Consider the following 17,812-nt stretch of genomic DNA (forward strand, 5'->3'; position numbering starts at 1 on the left):
AAAATAATCTTATCTAAGAAATAGCTAAAATAAACATTAAGTTTAAAGTTTAAAATACAAAGTTAGAACTTGTGATGCCGTATTGAAAAGAAGTTGTAACTGATTTGATGGATTTACATGGATTTTCAGATGACACAATATGTCATTTAAGAGAAAAAGATTTGAATTTCTAAATTTGGCTGTTCTAATAAGAAGTTATGTAATTATTAAAAGTTCTCGTTGTCTTTTTAACTGAATTAATGTGCATTAGTGTGAATTAAGCTATAGCCTGTGTAATAATTTTGATTATTTTTTCAGTGTCTAACTCTCCTCGACTAGGACTTCTATCTGAATCCTTAGCTCAGATTATGATAACTAGTAATGATATTGCTAATGGTGCCCTAGAGTTGTCTCCCACTTCTGTAAAAATATTGGAAAGTGCAACAAATGTTGGAGTCAAATTATTAAGAAGAGGAGGCACGTTTGGGCAGGTAAAACTTGATATTTTTAAATTCAAAGAAAAAAATATCTGATATCATGTGGAAGATATTTAAAAAAAACTGTGAAATCTTTCAGAAATTTTATTTCAGATCATATCTTATAGAAAATAGAAGATATCATAATAAGACTTTCTTGAATGTTAAATAAATATGAATATTGTGCACCATTATTTACAGTTTTATGAATTAATGTGTTGCTTTTCTGTTGTCTGATTAAGTCAGTTTGGAAGATTACTTACATTTATTATGAATATTTAAAATTAGTAAATGATGTTTGAACTATATATCTATTGCAGGTCAGTGTAAAGTTTCGAGTAGTGAATGGAACAGCCATTGAACATTCTGATTTTGAAACCATTTCTGACACAGCTGTTATACCAGATGGCGCCAGTAGCATTGATCTGCCAATCAGAATAATTGACGACAATCTTCCTGAACTTGAGGAAATATTCTATGTTGAATTACTAAATCAGATAACTGGGGGAGGAGTGTTAGGTGCTGAACAGTACCGAGTGGCTGTTATACACATTCTGGCATCAGATGACCCTGAAGGAGCATTTGGTTAGTATAGCTTTGCTTTAGAAAGGTTTTATTCAAAGTTGTAAAATTAAAAAAAACTTACTCCTGGATTCTTGTGATAGGATTCGGTTCACACATATATAGGAGAACTGAAACAATTTGTTGCTGAAGACTATTTCTTTTTGTTTTGGCTTTAATCAATAGCATAGAATTTTTCAAATGATTATGAATTTTGAATTAGATATCAATAAATCATTAATCAAGCATTCACATTCCAATGTTGATTATTTTAGAATTTGAGATTGAGGGACTGTCAATAGAAGAACCAGAGAATGGACAGCCAGTGACAACAAATATTACTATTATTAGGACTGGAGGCTCTTTAGGAGTAGTCACTATCACCTGGACTGCATTATTGAATGGTAAATATAGTTGTGATTTAGAACAAAATTAAAAGGAGTCATATCTAATATTGATTTTTAAAACTTTATTACATTTTTTTGTGGATTGCATGGGTTCAGATACTCACAAGTCTGGAATACAATATTTCAAAATTTCCTCATATCTAAACAAGATGTGAAAAATAATCAGAATTTCCTTCATCAGTACCAGAAATTTAGCTGTAGATTTAATAGTAGATTATAGTTTGTTAACTAATACCTTTGTTGTTAAATTTTTGTATCTGTAGGTGGCAGTGCAGCAAGTGATATCAGTCCAGTATCTGGATCAGTTTATTTTGTTAGTAATGAACTTAGACGTTCAATATCAATACAGATACTACCAGACAACATCCCAGAAGGTCAAGAGGTAGGACAACTGCATCCATCTTCTAAGGTTATGATTTAATGTCATAGTTCATATTTATGAACACACCTCAGTCAATTATATATTAGGTAGAATCCAGGTTCATTGTATCACTTATTTTCTAACATCAGATAGACATCTTATAAGCCTACATTTACTGTAAATCTGATAAAAATTTATTCACACATCATTTCGTAGGTATGTTCTTAAAATATAACCTAAAGTATTAATTTACTTTAACTTTTCTTTTTCCATGGCCATTGTTGTGATTTTTAATTTAGCACTGTTGCATCTTTTTATATATTGTAACACTGGTTTTCAGGATATAATATTTACCTTGCTAACAGCCTCTAATAGTGGAACCATAGGTCTACGTAAGGAGTTCACCCTATCCATTCTTCCCAATGATAACCCACATGGTACTGTACAGTTTTCACAGAATATGTTCACACTACAAGAAGCTCAAGGAGATAGTATACAGCTAGTATCACTTAGTAGATCGTAAGTTTGGTATTGTTATTCTTTTTTTTTAAATACCAATATTCTGAATGCTTCAAGTTGAACTCTTTCTCTTAATTGTATAGAATGATCAGATTTTAAGATTTATTTGACATATTCAGCCGCCACTTCAGCCATCATAAAGGGGTGTTCCAATTTCCAACCATATGTCCCCATTTAAAAGCATTGATCCTTAAAAAAAAGGGTGAGGGGGGGACTTGGGTTGGAATCGCAACTGCATATTTTTAGCTTTACAAACAGAGATAAATTGATCAATCCTGCCACATCATAATGAAACTTAATTGACTGTTAATACGACATCAAATAGCAACATTGTCATTAGATATAACATTATGACAAGATAAAACAAGGGAACTGAATAAGTTTGACAAGCTCATAAGTTTGATGCTCTTTCACTTAGCTTTGCTAACCAAGGGACGAGCTAACTTTTGGTCTAGCTTAAGGTCAAATGTAACAAGAATTTGACACATTCCCCATTTCCTTTCTCAATTTTATTTCTATGTTCATTCTTTCATGGAGAAGAATGGTAGTATTTACTCTGTCTGTCAGTTTGCCAGAACACTTATGTTATCATTTTCAGAGGAGGATTATTTGGACAGCTTAGAGTTTCCTTCAGCACCAAACAGACTGACATTATTACTGAAGCTACAAAAGATGGCAGTAGTGTCCTTAGTTATTACAATCCACCACTAGGGGGCAGCAGAGGGTTAACAGGAAAAGTGGTTGACATCTCATCAGAAACCAATCAACCAGATGTATGTTTATATTTCAAGTATTATAAAAAGTAAACAGCAGATTTTGAATTGTCTATAGAATTTATTTTTCTTGTCATACATCATTTGCTGCACCGTTAATCATTTTAAAGAAGAGTGAAAACATATAAAATCTCTGGGTTATGTGTTATATGTTTTCTGTTTTACCCCAATACGGTCATATTTGTAGTTCTCCTATCAGCATTAAACTATCTGACCCAGAGGGAATTGAGGCAGCAAGATGGGAAAATGTTTCATGACAACAGTACAAAATAAAAGTTGAACTCTGAATTATTTAATTAGTTCAAATTAGTTTACTATTAAAATCAAGGGAATTATGTAATGAATTCAATGAGATCAGGTTCAGTTTAGTTCAAAAAATTAATTTCTGTCTTATCAATAAACTTATATTTTTACTAGGCATGTGGAAAAGTGTGTTTGAGGGAGTTGGCTTGTGTAGCTTTTGAAGTGTCTGTCTCTTTGAAGACATGTGCCTGGTATTCTACAAGTCTGTCTACACCCTTGTCTAACACAGCAGATTACCAATATTATATTAAGCTTACCTCAAAGGTAAGAAAACACTTATATATGGAACAGAGATTTTTAGGGTATTTACCTTCAATAACAGATGCATTGGACCAATTTAGAAGGAATTTGGCAACACACAACCTTAGTTCACAGAATATAACATAAATAACTAATGCAATTCAGGTGTTGTGGGGGAGAAGATGTGTTCAATTTGTTGTACATGTCCTACTTTTACTAAAACTATTATTTACATCTACCCATACAATTTTACAATAAATAGAAGTTTATGAATATTGTTGCATAGACATAAAGTTAATTACAGGTAGGTGAAAATAATTTTATTTGTATCATATTTTTTTCTGCAGGTGAACAACTTATATTCAAGAAGGGCTACTGAAGGAATTGATTATGCAATAATAAATAATGGTTTTGCTTTCATTCCTGAAGGCATGAACACAGGAAATGTTGCTGTTACCATCAAGGGAGATAATCTCCCCGAAATAAATGAGAAATTTCTTATCCAGCTTAATTCTGTTGAGTTAGTATCTGGTGTTACATCCACAAAACATCCACCTACATTGGGTAGTATTACCACAGCAACCATTGTCATAGAGCAGAATGACAATGCTTATGGTCAATTTAATCTGATTAGTGATTATCCTACGGCCATAGAAGGAGGACATCAGATTGCAGTGGAAGAGAGACACAAGTTTGCCGTGGATCTAGTTGTAGAGAGGAAAGGTAAATATAAGTAATACCTAATGAAAGCTCAAACTATGAAGAAGAATCACAAGTAATACTCAATTACATCACAAGAAAGGAAGATTGATAAGCCAGTAAAAACAGTTCTTTTAGGATTTTCTTTTTTAAACTTGGTTTCAAGTGGTTGTAATTGTATTTTTACTAGGGATGTCAAGAGATCTGAAATTTAATAGTCGAATACTCGGTCTTGATACTCGCAAAGTACTGAGTACTCAGATAAATCTTAAACGTCTATTGAAAAGATTAGATTTTAGGTGGGATGTGATATTTTTGTTATTACCTTTCATGAAAATTTTTTCGAAAAACAAAATTTTTACAGTTTCGAAGTTTTTAACAAACGTATAGGTAGAAGGGCAACCTACTACCCTTTTAGACCATGCTTGGTGCATACTATGAATTTTTTTTAACACAGACTAATTTAAAGTGAATTTGACCTCTAAACCAAATGTAGATGTCTTCATAACAGAAAGTTGATAAAGGGGGTATTGCAAAAAAAAAATTCTTCTAGAGACAGAGTAATAATTTTTCATAAAAATGCATTTAAACAGAGTCCACATGTTTCATTAGAATATGAACTATTTTAGGAGGTAATTTAGATGATGTTAGTATAGACTGGTATATAGATATAGGAGCGAGTACTGCTACATATGGTGTGGATTACACAGGGGATGGGGCTACACTACAGTTCACCTCTGGTGTGGCAAGTAAATGTAAGTATTACTTACCTAATTATAACTATTGAATTTGAATAGTCACAGTTTGAAGAAAAATATACATTTGTAAAACAAAAAGATTGATATTTCAAGAATTTTGTGTAAGATAAAGTTTGTTTCGTTTTTGAAGAAGAAGAAAACCTGATGTTAAAAAAAAGTTGTGTGTTACAGAGAAGTATCTGATATATTTTGATAGAAAAAAAATGTCAATATTCCAATCAAAACCCTTTTATTTCTAGATTAAATTATTGTTTATCAACTTATAAAATCCCAATTTATCACAAAAGCTGTATAACAGAAGTGAAATAAATGTAAAGCCAAACATAAATGCAAATCATATTTTTTTCATTTTAGTAATCACAGTAACCATCTTAGATGATACTGTACCAGAACATAATAAAACTGTTATAGTTAAACTGAGAAACCCTCAAGGTGGTGCAGAACTTTCCCAAGATGCAATGGTAACCATAGTGATATTAGAAAATGACAATATTGCTGGTATTATAGGATTTGGAACAACTGCTTTGGTTGGAAAAGAAGGTAAAGACTAAATTATATTTACAGGCATGTCTACCCCCTAAAAATTATGTTTCTGTGTCAAACTATTGAATCAGATGACAGAGGATCATTTTGCTGACATATGAAAATAAGAAGATGTGCTATGATTGCTAATGAGACAACTCTCCACAAGAGACCAAGCGACACAGAACTCAACATCTGAAGTTCACTGTACGAACTTCAACAATGGGCAAAGTCGATAATGCATAGTCAGCTATAAAAGGCCCTGAAATGACAAATGATAAACAATACAAACAAGAAACTAAATACCTAATTAGCTCACCAAAGTTTCACTATTTTAGTTTGACAGGTTTGTAGGTTATTTCCCTTGAATATTTTCTTTTGCTTTTTATCAATAAAAGCTTTCAACTGCAAATTGCCTCAAAACCTTTTGAAAAATAAATTCTTAAATTTGGTATTTGTAATTCGACTATTACTTTTAATGAAGCTGTTTGGTGATGTTTTTATTTTAATAATGATATGTATTTTAATATTTTTTTCATATTTCATAACCCTAGGAATATTATGAATGTATGTCGGTAGAAACTTTTTTATTGTTGGATATATAGATGATATATTGTATTTTCAGGTAGTGATATAACATTGGGTATTACAAGAGCCAGATCATCATTTGGTACCGTAATGGTTGAGTGGAGGATACATGGACTGAATGGAGTAGACCCAGTTACAGGCTTCTCACACGTCAATGGAACACTTGTATTCTTACCTGTAAGGTCTTTTGAATGACAAAAATACCCTGTAAAACTATGTATCTTCTTATATCAAGCCACAATAAAGAATACTATACCAGTAAAAATATTTCAATTTAAGTGTAACTCTTTTATGTCTTCAGTCAAAATGTTTGATGAATGTTTTAATTAGTTCTAGCTTGCTTTTTCATTATAATGCTGCTAAATATTTTGCAGGTTTTTGTTCTGGAAATCGTTTGTGGTCACAGTTAGTTCTATGTGCCACTAAATTATATTTGCTAAATATTCTCGAAATCTTACGAACTATATTCAATTCCAAGCCTTTAATTGTATGGTGTATAATATTCCAAATAATCATTTTGAATCTGTTTTTCTCTAATTTTTGCGCTATTTTCACATTTCTTAGTTGGTGTGAGAAAAATATTTCTCCTCACTAGTGAAAAATCTGTTCTGGCAAATAATTGGTAGGAATTTAATTGTGATGTTTAAGTTTCTTGTTTTTTTTTAATTTTTCTATTGTGACTTCATTGAAAAAGGCGACCATACTTGATGAAGTCACATAAAGAGTACACAACTTTCTTTAAATCTTTGAAAAAGAAGGATAAAAAACATTAGAGAAACAGATTCCACCACTATAACTCATGTATTATGATATCTAACCACTCCAAATAGTTAAATTTTAATTTTTTAAAAAGCTCTGCAAGTTTCACACTTTAATATTAAAATTTAACTGTCTCGAATGGAGAATTATGGTAACACACTTGTTGCAGTTGTGGAATCTATATGTCTCTCTATAGTTACAAGCTGTTCTGCAGGTAGACATTATAAAAAGATAAAAAACAATTTGTTCAATGTAAAATGCATACACATTGTCTCCTTATATCGAGTTAGTTATAATGCTATTAAGCTGTATATTTTGAGCATAATAATTTTGTTCCTTATTGCAGGGAGATACATCAAAAGATGTGATACTAAGTATTTTGGATGATAACACACCAGAAGTAAATGAAGAATATCAAGTCCTTCTGTCTAATATTAGAACAGTTGGTAAGTACATCATTACAAATATGAAAGTGACAAGGGCATTAAACCTTAACTACAAACAAAATATTCTGCAAAAAAATTATTAAACAATTCTGTTTGATATATAAGTATCAATGGGTTAAAGTGAAACTTTTACTACTTACAGTGGTGGTTTTTTTTATCATTCATTAGAAAATTGAAAGATTACAATTTTTACAGAAACTTGCAAAATGAAACATTCATCTACAAATGTCACGTCAATCACAATAGTGACTAACAATGTTTTATATATTAGGTATTGGAGCCACAGGAGCAGCCATCATAGATCCACAATTAAAGATGGCCACCATAACTATCAACAGTAGTAACTATCCCCATGGATTATTACAGTTTAGTCAGACATCTTTAGAGATTGTAAAAGAGGAACAAGATGTCATGATCAATCTACAGATAGAAAGAAAATTTGGAAATATAGGTTTGTTGAAATTATATTCATTTTACTTTTGGTGAGATTTTTTTTTTATCATACCTTCTTCTTTTAATTTCTAAGTCATTTTGTATATCTGCAAGTAGTCAAATTGGTTGATTGATAGGTGCTGCATCAGAACAAAAAGGATATATCATGGTGAGAGGTATTTCAAATATTATAACAAGACGTTCTATTTAAAAAATCAGACAAAAGTCTTTCATTTTACTCAAATTGAAGTTTTAACTCGAAATTACTTATTTATAAATAAAACAGTAAGATTGGCAAAGTTATTTTAGCATTTTATCTTAACAAATGCTTTGACCACGATTACTAGTATTCACCAAAAAGTACATAAATGACTTCCAATAAAAGTCTATATGTTATTGTAGAAGTAGGAATGGCAAATTGTAGATATATTAGCAGTTTATCCTAATAAATTCACTGACTAGACATTATTCACAAAACTGTTCATGCATGACCTCTTAGAGTTAGTAATTTGCATTATAAGAGATATGATTTATTGCTACTTTATCATCAGGTGATATAAGAGTATCATATGAAATAAAAGAGGGTTCTGTGACTCCCCTGTCAGAGGACCTCCTTAAGGCTACTGCTGGGGATGATTTTGAGGCCTTACAGGGATATGTTGACATTGGTAATGGAATCTCCTATGCTACAATAAGAGTTAGAGTTAAAGAAGATAGTATACCAGAGCTGGATGAAGTCTTTATAGTAGTGCTGACTGGTGTTATTCTACTGAATAACTCACAAGTGTCCAACATGCCACCTCAGTTAGGTAAATATTTGTAATATATAATCTTACTCACTAATAAAACAGTATATCTGAATAACAAATAAAAGTTGTATGGATTGTGGTGTCAAAACAAAGAAGTTTCATTGTTTGGAATTTTTAGGATTGTTTTTCCAGGGTTATATATGAAATATCCCTTTTTAGCTCACCGGGCCCGAAGGGCCAAGTGAGCTTTTTCCCATCACTTGGCGTCCGGCGTCTGTCGTCGTCGTCCTGCGTTAACTTTTACAGAAATCTTCTCCTCTGAAACTACTGGGCCAAATTAAACCAAACTTGGCCACAATCATCATTGGGGTATCTAGTTTAAAAAATTTGTCCGGTGACCCGGCCAACCAACCAAAATGGCTGCCATGGCTAAAAATAGAACATAGGGGTAAAATGCAGTTTTTGGCTTATAACTCAAAAACCAAAGCATTTAGAGCAAATCTGACATGGGGTAAAATTGTTTATCAGGTCAAGATCTATCTGCCCTGAAATTTTCAGATGAATTGGATAACTTGTTGTTGGGTTCCTGCCCCTGAATTGGTAATTTTAAGGAAATTTTACTGTTTTTGGTTATTATCTTGAAAACTATTATAGATAGAAATAAACTGTAAACAGCAATAATGTTCAGCAAAGTAAGATTTACAAATAAGTCAACATGACCGAAATGGTCAGTTGACCCATATAGGAGTTATTGCCCTTTATAGTCAATTTTTAACCATTTTTCGTAAATCTTAGTAATCTTTTACAAAAATCTTCTCCTCTGAAACTACCGGGCCAAATTTATCCAAACTTGGCCACAATTATCTTTGGGGTATCTAGTTTAAAAAATGTGCCCGGTGACCCAGCCAACCAACCAAGATGGCCACCACAGCTAAAAATAGAACATAGGGGTAAAATGCAGTTTTGGGCTAATAACTTAAAAACCAAAGCATTTAGAGCAAATCTGACATTTGGTAAAATTGTTTATCAGGTCAAGATCTATCTGCCCGGAAATTTTCAGATGAATCTGACAACCTGTTGTTGGGTTGCTGCCCCTGAATTGGTAATTTTAAGGAAATTTTGCTGTTTTTGGTTATTATCTTGTATATTATTATAGATAGAGATAAACTGTAAATAGCAATAATGTTCAGCAAAGTAAGATTTACAAATAAGTCAACATGACCGAAATGGTCAGTTGACCCCCTAAGGAGTTATTGTCCTTTATAGTCAACTTTCAACAATTTTTATAAAATTTGTAAATTTTTACTAACATTTTCCACTGAAACTACTGGGCCAAGTTCATAAGTAAGATGTACAAACACATCACCATCACCAAAATACAATTTTGTCATGAATCCATCTGCTTCCTTTGTTAAATATTCACATAGACCAAGGTGAGCGACACAGGCTCTTTAGAGCCTCTAGTTATTCTTAAAAAATTTCAATATGCACAATAAGGCTTTATTGGCACTCGTAGTGTAGCTGGTTTTTTTTTTAAGAATGCATACTGAGAACTATGCCATCTGAAGTTTGTACTTATTTGTAAAAATCATGGTTGTTCACCTTTCTAAGGATTCATTCATTTTCAGTATTTTTACGTTCATTTAAAAAAAAAAATGCAATGCATATTATATATATAAAAAAAAAATGTGCAATTATCTCCCCTTATTAATCAAAGTGTTTAAATAAAAATTATTAAACTTCATTTTCAGGTACAAAGGACACAACCTCTGAGATAGTTATATCAGCTAATGATGGAACTAAAGGAATCATAATGTTTGGATCAGATTCCCATAGGTATGTACTCAATGTTTGGATCAGATTCCCACAGGTATGTACTCAATGTTTGGATCAGATTCCCACAGGTATGTACTCAATGTTTGGATCAGATTCCCATAGGTATGTACTCAATGTTTGGATCAGATTGCCACAGGTATGTACTCAATGTTTGTATCAGATTCCCATAGGTATGTACTCAATGTTTGGATCAGATTCCCACAGGTATGTACTCAATGTTTGGATCAGATTCCCACAGGTGTGTACTCAATGTTTGGATCAGATTCCCATAGGTATGTACTCAATGTTTGTATCAGATTCCCATAGGTATGTACTCAATGTTTGGATCATATTCCCATAGGTATGTACTCAATGTTTGGATCAGATTCCCACAGGTATGTACTCAATGTTTGGATCAGATTCCCACAGGTATGTACTCAATGTTTGGATCAGATTCCCACAGGTATGTACTCAATGTTTGGATTAGATTTCCACAGGTATGTACTCAATGTTTGGATCAGATTCCCATAGGTATGTACTCAATGTTTGGATCAGATTTCCACAGGTATGTACTCAATGTTTGGATCAGATTCCCACAGGTATGTACTCAATGTTTGGATCAGATTCCCACAGGTATGTACTCAATGTTTGGATCAGATTCCCACAGGTATGTACTCAATGTTTGGATTAGATTCCCACAGGTATGTACTCAATGTTTGGATCAGATTCCCATAGGTATGTACTCAATGTTTGGATCAGATTCCCACAAGTATGTACTCAATGTTTGGATCACATTCCCACAGGTATGTACTCAATGTTTGGATCAGATTCCCACAGGTATGTATTCAATGTTTGGATCAGATTCCCATAGGTATGTACTCAATGTTTGGATCAGATTCCCACAGGTATGTACTCAATGATTACAATATGTTGCTTTATCTAGGGACTTGTTGGTATAGCTATTATTTTAATTTTGACAGGCAATACAAATAACGATACATAAAAAAATGAAATTTCTAAATTAATATGAATGGACCTGAAAAAGCTTAGATTTTATCTAAGAACTTTTATACAACAGTATAAGTGAACTTCATATGTTATTTGTGTAAGAAAGAACCCCAAAAAACTATGCGTACAGACAACTGTTTGTAAATTCATAATTTATTGAATGGAAGACTCTGTTGTGCCATAAGAGGCAAGTTAAAAAAAGAAATTAATGTATTTAGATAATTATCTTAGAAATATATGTGATTTATCATGTTATTATTGTACTGCCATTGTTTCTTTACAAATTTTTGTCCTGTAAAAATATTGCAATTTTCAGAGAAAAAACAAATAGTTTAAAAACTAGAAATACTTTGAAAGTTTGGTTTTAATTTCATATTTCTTAACAGTGTTGCAGTAGATGAAATCACAAAGAATATAACACTAACTATAATGAGAGATGAAGGAACATTTGGGGAAGTGACAGTGTTTTGTTATGCCCAGGGTATTACTGATGGGACTACACAAGGACAAGACTTTCGGTTTGATCCAAAGGTACTATGTTTGTACTGTTGTATCAATCTGTCTGATCAACTATTATTGGAAACAACAGTATTTTTAAAATTATCATTTTTTGAATTGTTTCACAATTTATTTGGTGAACAAATATTTAAAATAATTTAGTTGTGAAGGTGCTTGATAATAATAATTATTTACATCAAGATATTATTGTCACTGTAGAATGATAATGATCAATAATTTAGGAGGTGGGTGACTTTCAACCATTTGATCATATGTAAATATGTAGTTAAAAAGCATGATAAATATAGGGTGTCCAATTCATTTAACTACATCTTGGTGTAAGTTTGAAAATAAAAATTATCTTTGATTCATCGCAGTATCTTTCTGAAATGAAATTTTCAATTTGAAGATGAGTATTTTAATGTTGAAAGGTCCAAATAAATAATATCAATTGTTTGGATTGGAAACAAACATTTGTATACACAACTTAGGCTTTAAGATTGTTTTACTTTTTCACCTTTACATATGTTTTATTACAAGAAAAATTAATTCACATACATACAAGTTGCATGTAGTGTATTCACATTTTTCATTCACATTTTTAGCTCACCTGGCCCAAAGGGCCAAGTGAGCTTTTCCCATCACTTGGCGTCCGTCGTCCGTAGTCGTCGTCCGTCGTCGTTAACTTTTACAAAAATCTTCTCCTCTGAAACTACTGGGCCAAATTAAACCAAACTTGGCCACAATCATCATTGGGGTATCTAGTTTAAAAAATGTGTGGCGTGACCCGGCCAACCAACCAAGATGGCCGCCATGGCTAAAAATAGAACATAGGGGTAAAATGCAGTTTTTGGCTTATAACTCAAAAACCAAAGCATTTAGAGCAAATCTGACATGGGGTAAAATTGTTTATCAGGTCAAGATCTATCTGCCCTCAAATTTTCAGATGAATCTGACACCCCGTTATTGGGTTGCTGCCCCTGAACTGGTAATTTTAGGGAATTTTTGCTGTTTTTGGATATTATCTTGAATATTATTATAGATAGAGATAAACTGTAAACAGCAATAATGTTCTACAAAGTAAGATTTACAAATAAGTCAACATGATCAAAATGGTCAGTTGACCCCTTTAGGAGTTATTGACCTTTATAGTCAATTTTTAACCATTTTTCGTAAATCTTAGTAATCTTTTACAAAAATCTTCTCCTCTGAAACTACTGGGCCAAATTAATCCAAACTTGGCCACAATCATCTTTGGGATATCTAGTTTAAAAAATGTGTGGCTTGACCCGGCCAACCAACCAAGATGGCCGCCATGGCTAAAAATAGAACATAGGGGTAAAATGCAGTTTTTGGCTTATAACTCAAAAACCAAAGCATTTAGAGCAAATCTAACAGCGGTACAAGTGTTTATCAGGTGAAGATCTATCTGTCCTGAATTTTTCAGATGAATCGGACATTCTGTTGTTGGGTTGCTGCCCCTGAATTGGTAATTTTAAGGAAATTTTGCTGTTTTTGGTTATTATCTTGAATATTATTATAGATAGAGATAAACTGTAAACAGCAATAATGTTCATCAAAGTAAGATTTACAAATAAGTCAGCATGACCAAAATGGTCAGTTGACCCCTGAAGGAGTTATTGCCCTTTATAGTCAATTTTTAACCATTTTTTCGTAAATCTTAGTAATCTTTTACAAAAATCTTCTCCTCTGAAACTACTGGGCCAAATTAAACTAAACTTGGCCACAATCATCATTGGGGTAACTTGTTCAAAAAATGTGTGGCGTGACCTGGCCAATCAACCAAAATGGCTGCCACTGCAAATAATAGAACATAGGGGTAAAATGCAGTTTTTGGCTTATAACTCAAAAACGGAAGCATTAAGAGAAAATCTAACAGGGTTAAATTGTTTATCAGGTCAAGATCTATCTGCCCTGATGTTTTCACATGGATCGGACAACCTGTTGCTAGGTTACTGTCCTGAATTGGTAATTTTAAGGAAATTTTGCCGTTTTTTGTTATTATCTTGAATATTATTATAGATAGAGATAAACTGTATACAGCAATAACGTTCAGCAAAATAAGATCTACAAATAAGTTTACATGACCAAAATAGTCAATTGACCCCTTAAGGAGTTATTGCCCTTTATAGTTAATTTTTAACATTTTTCATAAATTTTTGTAAATTTTTAGAAAATATTTTCCACTGTAATTACTGGGCCAAGTTCATTATAGATAGAGATAATTGTAGCAACAAGAATGTTCAGTAAAGTAAGATCTACAAACACATCACTATCACCAAAACACAATTATGTCATGAATTTATCCGTGTCCATTGTTTAATATGCACAAGACCAAGGTGAGCGACACAGGCTCTTTAGAGCCTCTAGTTTAATTTCTTTGATTCACATGTCACTTTTTATTTAGGAATAAAGGTGGAGGGATCTCCAGCATGCAGGTAAAGCTGTTACCATTGCTGTATATATGCCATTTTTTATGTGCTTTGAGATATTCCTAAAGTTTATTTACTCTGCAGGTTTTTATACACATCCTTACATTTGTATTTAGAAAATTTCCTTTCAGGCTACCAAATTTTTCTGAATTATGAGGGCTACAACTTTGATATGTTGGGAATTTCTCACAATTAAATAAATGTATAACCAATGCACTTACATTTGTGATCAGTTAACAAGTATTTTGCATTTTATATTTGAAAAAGGGAACCTGAGTGATATAGCAAACAAATTTCAAAAGATATGGTTAATGTATTACTTTGTGTAAGAATATGTGTATGAACCTGGCTTATATTATTTATTCTTATAATTTCTTATACCATAAACTTTGATGTGTATCTACATAATAGTGAACCTCTATCTAGCATTATGGAGCTAATAGATTGTGTATGTTTTTTTTTCAAACCTGTTCAAAAAAAAGTGTAGTGTAAGTCTGTTCAAATGAAAATTGTTCATTCAAAGCACTTTTGAAAATGTTGATTTGAGCAACTGTGTTAATTTTTACTGCTTATCAAAGTCATTTTCAGCTGTAAAGGGTTGCCTTTTTACAGTTCATGCAAAATATAATATTGAAAATTCCACCAGATGGAGATAAATTAGTATAGAATGAACTTCATATTTGATCAGATCATCATTTACCAGATTTTCTCGTCCTAAGATACTTGTAATATTTGACATCCATCCATCCAAGTAGGATTGTATGTTACAAAAAAAAATGGATAATTTTTTCAAAAATTAAATCATGGAACAGATGTTTAACCTCTTTTGAAAATCATTAACTTGTTACTGATGGGTAAAATTTGTTCTAAATAAAGGCAAGAGTAGTTCATGTATATGGCTGTCAATTGTCATAAATCCTTGAATCCGTCTGCCCTTTTAAAGTTATAATCTATCATAAAATCATATGCACTACTATTAGCCATTTCGTCTTTAAACTTTAACAGGAAGTGACTTTCAAGAAAGGAGAAAATAGGAAGTATATTTTGATAGAGATAAACAATGATGATACACCAGAACCGGATGAAATGTTTGAAGTCATATTGGCTAATCCTAGAGATGGTGCTATACTGGGGACACCTAGTAGAGGTATGCTAAATGGTGCTATACTAGAAACTCACACATACACAATTATATCCTATCTGTTTCAAAAAGCAAAAACAAACAAAACTTTAAAGTATTCTTGCAATTAAAGGAATCACATGTTTCGTGGTAGCCCTGTTTAATACACAATGTGATGTTATTTTTTTTTTCTTTTTTTTCTGAAAGACTTTCAGATTCTGGTGTTTCTAATGAAGGTCAACAAGTAAAATTACACAGCTCTTTTGAATAACTGTCTTGAACAAACAAAATATTGAACAAGATACCTGTAAATTAGAAAATAAGTAATTACATGTTTAAATATTTTCAGCCAATGTGACAATCTTAGCCAATGATGATGCTAGTGGATCGTTTAGCTTTGAGACTGACACAGCAGTGACTGTTGAGGAAACCAGTGGTGACGTGAAGGGTGTGGCCATGTTAAAGGTAGTCAGAGGACCAGGGATTTATGGTGTGGTCAATGTTCCCTACCAGGTTATACCAGAACAAGTATCTAATGTTAATGATCTGTCACCTATGCAGAGTATTATTGTATTCCAAGATAAACAGGTAATTCATCGAAAGTTTCGACTCAAAAGGCATTAAAAATGGAAGAATCTTTTAAGTCTGCCCAAATCTCATGAAATTTTAACCTAAAATTGATATTGTTCACATGTTGTGATTTTTTTTAATTTTCCCTATTTACCATTTTAGAATTAAGGAACTTAAAAATGAATAGGCACATGTGTTAGATTACAATTTACCAGTCCTTTGAGGTATTTGAATGATTTGATTTTGATGCAGAATTGAGTTCTATTTTAAGAAAATGAGCTGGTGATTAAAGGGGGTATCATATGTTCATGTGATCAATGGTTTATTTTACTTTGCAAGAAATAATGCTTAATTTCATTAGTTTTTTAATGCAATTCCTCATGTTCATCTTATTTTCATTTCTTCATGAAAAATAAAATTCTTGTTGTTTGATTGTTTTCTAGGATTCAGCTATATTAGAACTAGAGGCAGTGGATGACAGTGAGCCAGAACAGATAGAAAGATTTACTGTCAGACTATTACAACCAAGTAATGGGGGATTACTGGGGCAGCATACAGATAAAGTTGTCATTATAAACCCTAACGATTCACCTAATGGACTTATACAAATATACGCCAGGGGAACAACGTAAGTATATCTTTTACTGAATTTTATGCAATGCAATTTTTTTTAATTTTAACAGTATTTTAAGAATGAGTTATTCTTCATTAACTTATTTTCTAATACTTTTTGGCATTTAAACTGGTTATGACAAATAGTTTCTTGTCATATTTTATTGACCATTGGTATATAGTCACTGTTCCATCATTTTGTCCATTCATACAAAAGTCTTGTGAAGAAAACTTTTGTCAAACTTTTATTGGCTCCTATGAAAAGGATTGATTTTATATTTGGTCTACAGCTTGATAATGTTTAGGTTATGCAATTTTTACAAATCTGCCATGCACCCACATAGTCGTTACAAACTGTTACTGTTATGCAGCAGTTAGAAATTAACAAGAAAAAATATTGTTAAACTTTTCTTGGCTTCTACACAAGGGAATAAATTTTGTATTTGATCTACACATTGATAGTGTTGAGTTGTAGCATGTAAGCAATTTTTACATCTGTCATGCAGCCATTAGTTTGAAATGTTGCAACAGTCAGTGTACAAACAAAATTTGTTGTGCAGAGAATACAATGTACTAGTATATAAAATATTTTAGATTCAGAAAAACAAAAAGTCTTTTTAATGTATAGATTTGAAATAACATACAATTATTGGTAAATAGAAAATGAAGATTTAATATGTTTATTTTTCAGCAACAAGACAATTACTGTGGATGAAAATGTAGGTTTGATATTCTTTGACATACAGAGATCCCAGGGAACAGATGGTAGAATATCTGTTGACATGGCAACACAACCTGGAACAGCCATTACTGACACTGACCTTTCCTTGGTGACCTTGACACGCTTACAGTCAATACCCTCTATACAGGTGGTTAACTGGTACAGTTACACATACAGTAGTATGGTGTATATTGTCATGCTCACAAATTTCCGAGTGGGAGAATTAACGTCTGCCATTGGTAGTGATGGATCTGCAGGAACAATAAATGTTGACAGATTGTATCATTCTACTCTGTTTAAATGGCAGGGAGAAATGATACCATTACAGGTATGGATAAATGGGATTTAGAGATTTTGGAATATTTTTTTAAGAATTTTATCACAGGTTTCAGGGTTAAGATGATTTAAGGAGATAGTAGTACTTTTGTTTACTTCCAAATGAA

The 17,812-nt window shown here is 32.1% G+C and overlaps 1 protein-coding gene across 1 annotated transcript in view; it reads left to right on the forward strand.

The window, feature by feature from the left end:
- The window catches only part of LOC143071269 (adhesion G-protein coupled receptor V1-like), a 127,832-nt gene that overhangs the window by 49,750 nt on the left and 60,270 nt on the right, over positions 1-17,812 (forward strand). Inside the window, exons 34-53 of the mRNA XM_076245475.1 lie at positions 298-470; positions 776-1,040; positions 1,292-1,420; positions 1,687-1,805; positions 2,125-2,303; positions 2,902-3,076; positions 3,494-3,643; positions 3,967-4,342; positions 4,948-5,073; positions 5,431-5,616; positions 6,224-6,363; positions 7,292-7,391; positions 7,663-7,842; positions 8,375-8,632; positions 10,324-10,408; positions 11,782-11,926; positions 15,352-15,493; positions 15,816-16,054; positions 16,480-16,664; positions 17,340-17,697. Coding sequence (XP_076101590.1) covers positions 298-470; positions 776-1,040; positions 1,292-1,420; positions 1,687-1,805; positions 2,125-2,303; positions 2,902-3,076; positions 3,494-3,643; positions 3,967-4,342; positions 4,948-5,073; positions 5,431-5,616; positions 6,224-6,363; positions 7,292-7,391; positions 7,663-7,842; positions 8,375-8,632; positions 10,324-10,408; positions 11,782-11,926; positions 15,352-15,493; positions 15,816-16,054; positions 16,480-16,664; positions 17,340-17,697 — 3,710 coding nt within the window. The remainder of the gene's footprint in view (positions 1-297; positions 471-775; positions 1,041-1,291; positions 1,421-1,686; positions 1,806-2,124; positions 2,304-2,901; positions 3,077-3,493; positions 3,644-3,966; positions 4,343-4,947; positions 5,074-5,430; positions 5,617-6,223; positions 6,364-7,291; positions 7,392-7,662; positions 7,843-8,374; positions 8,633-10,323; positions 10,409-11,781; positions 11,927-15,351; positions 15,494-15,815; positions 16,055-16,479; positions 16,665-17,339; positions 17,698-17,812) is intronic.

Source organism: Mytilus galloprovincialis, chromosome 4 (assembly GCF_965363235.1).
Source record: "Mytilus galloprovincialis chromosome 4, xbMytGall1.hap1.1, whole genome shotgun sequence".
Classification (NCBI taxonomy): domain Eukaryota; kingdom Metazoa; phylum Mollusca; class Bivalvia; order Mytilida; family Mytilidae; genus Mytilus; species Mytilus galloprovincialis.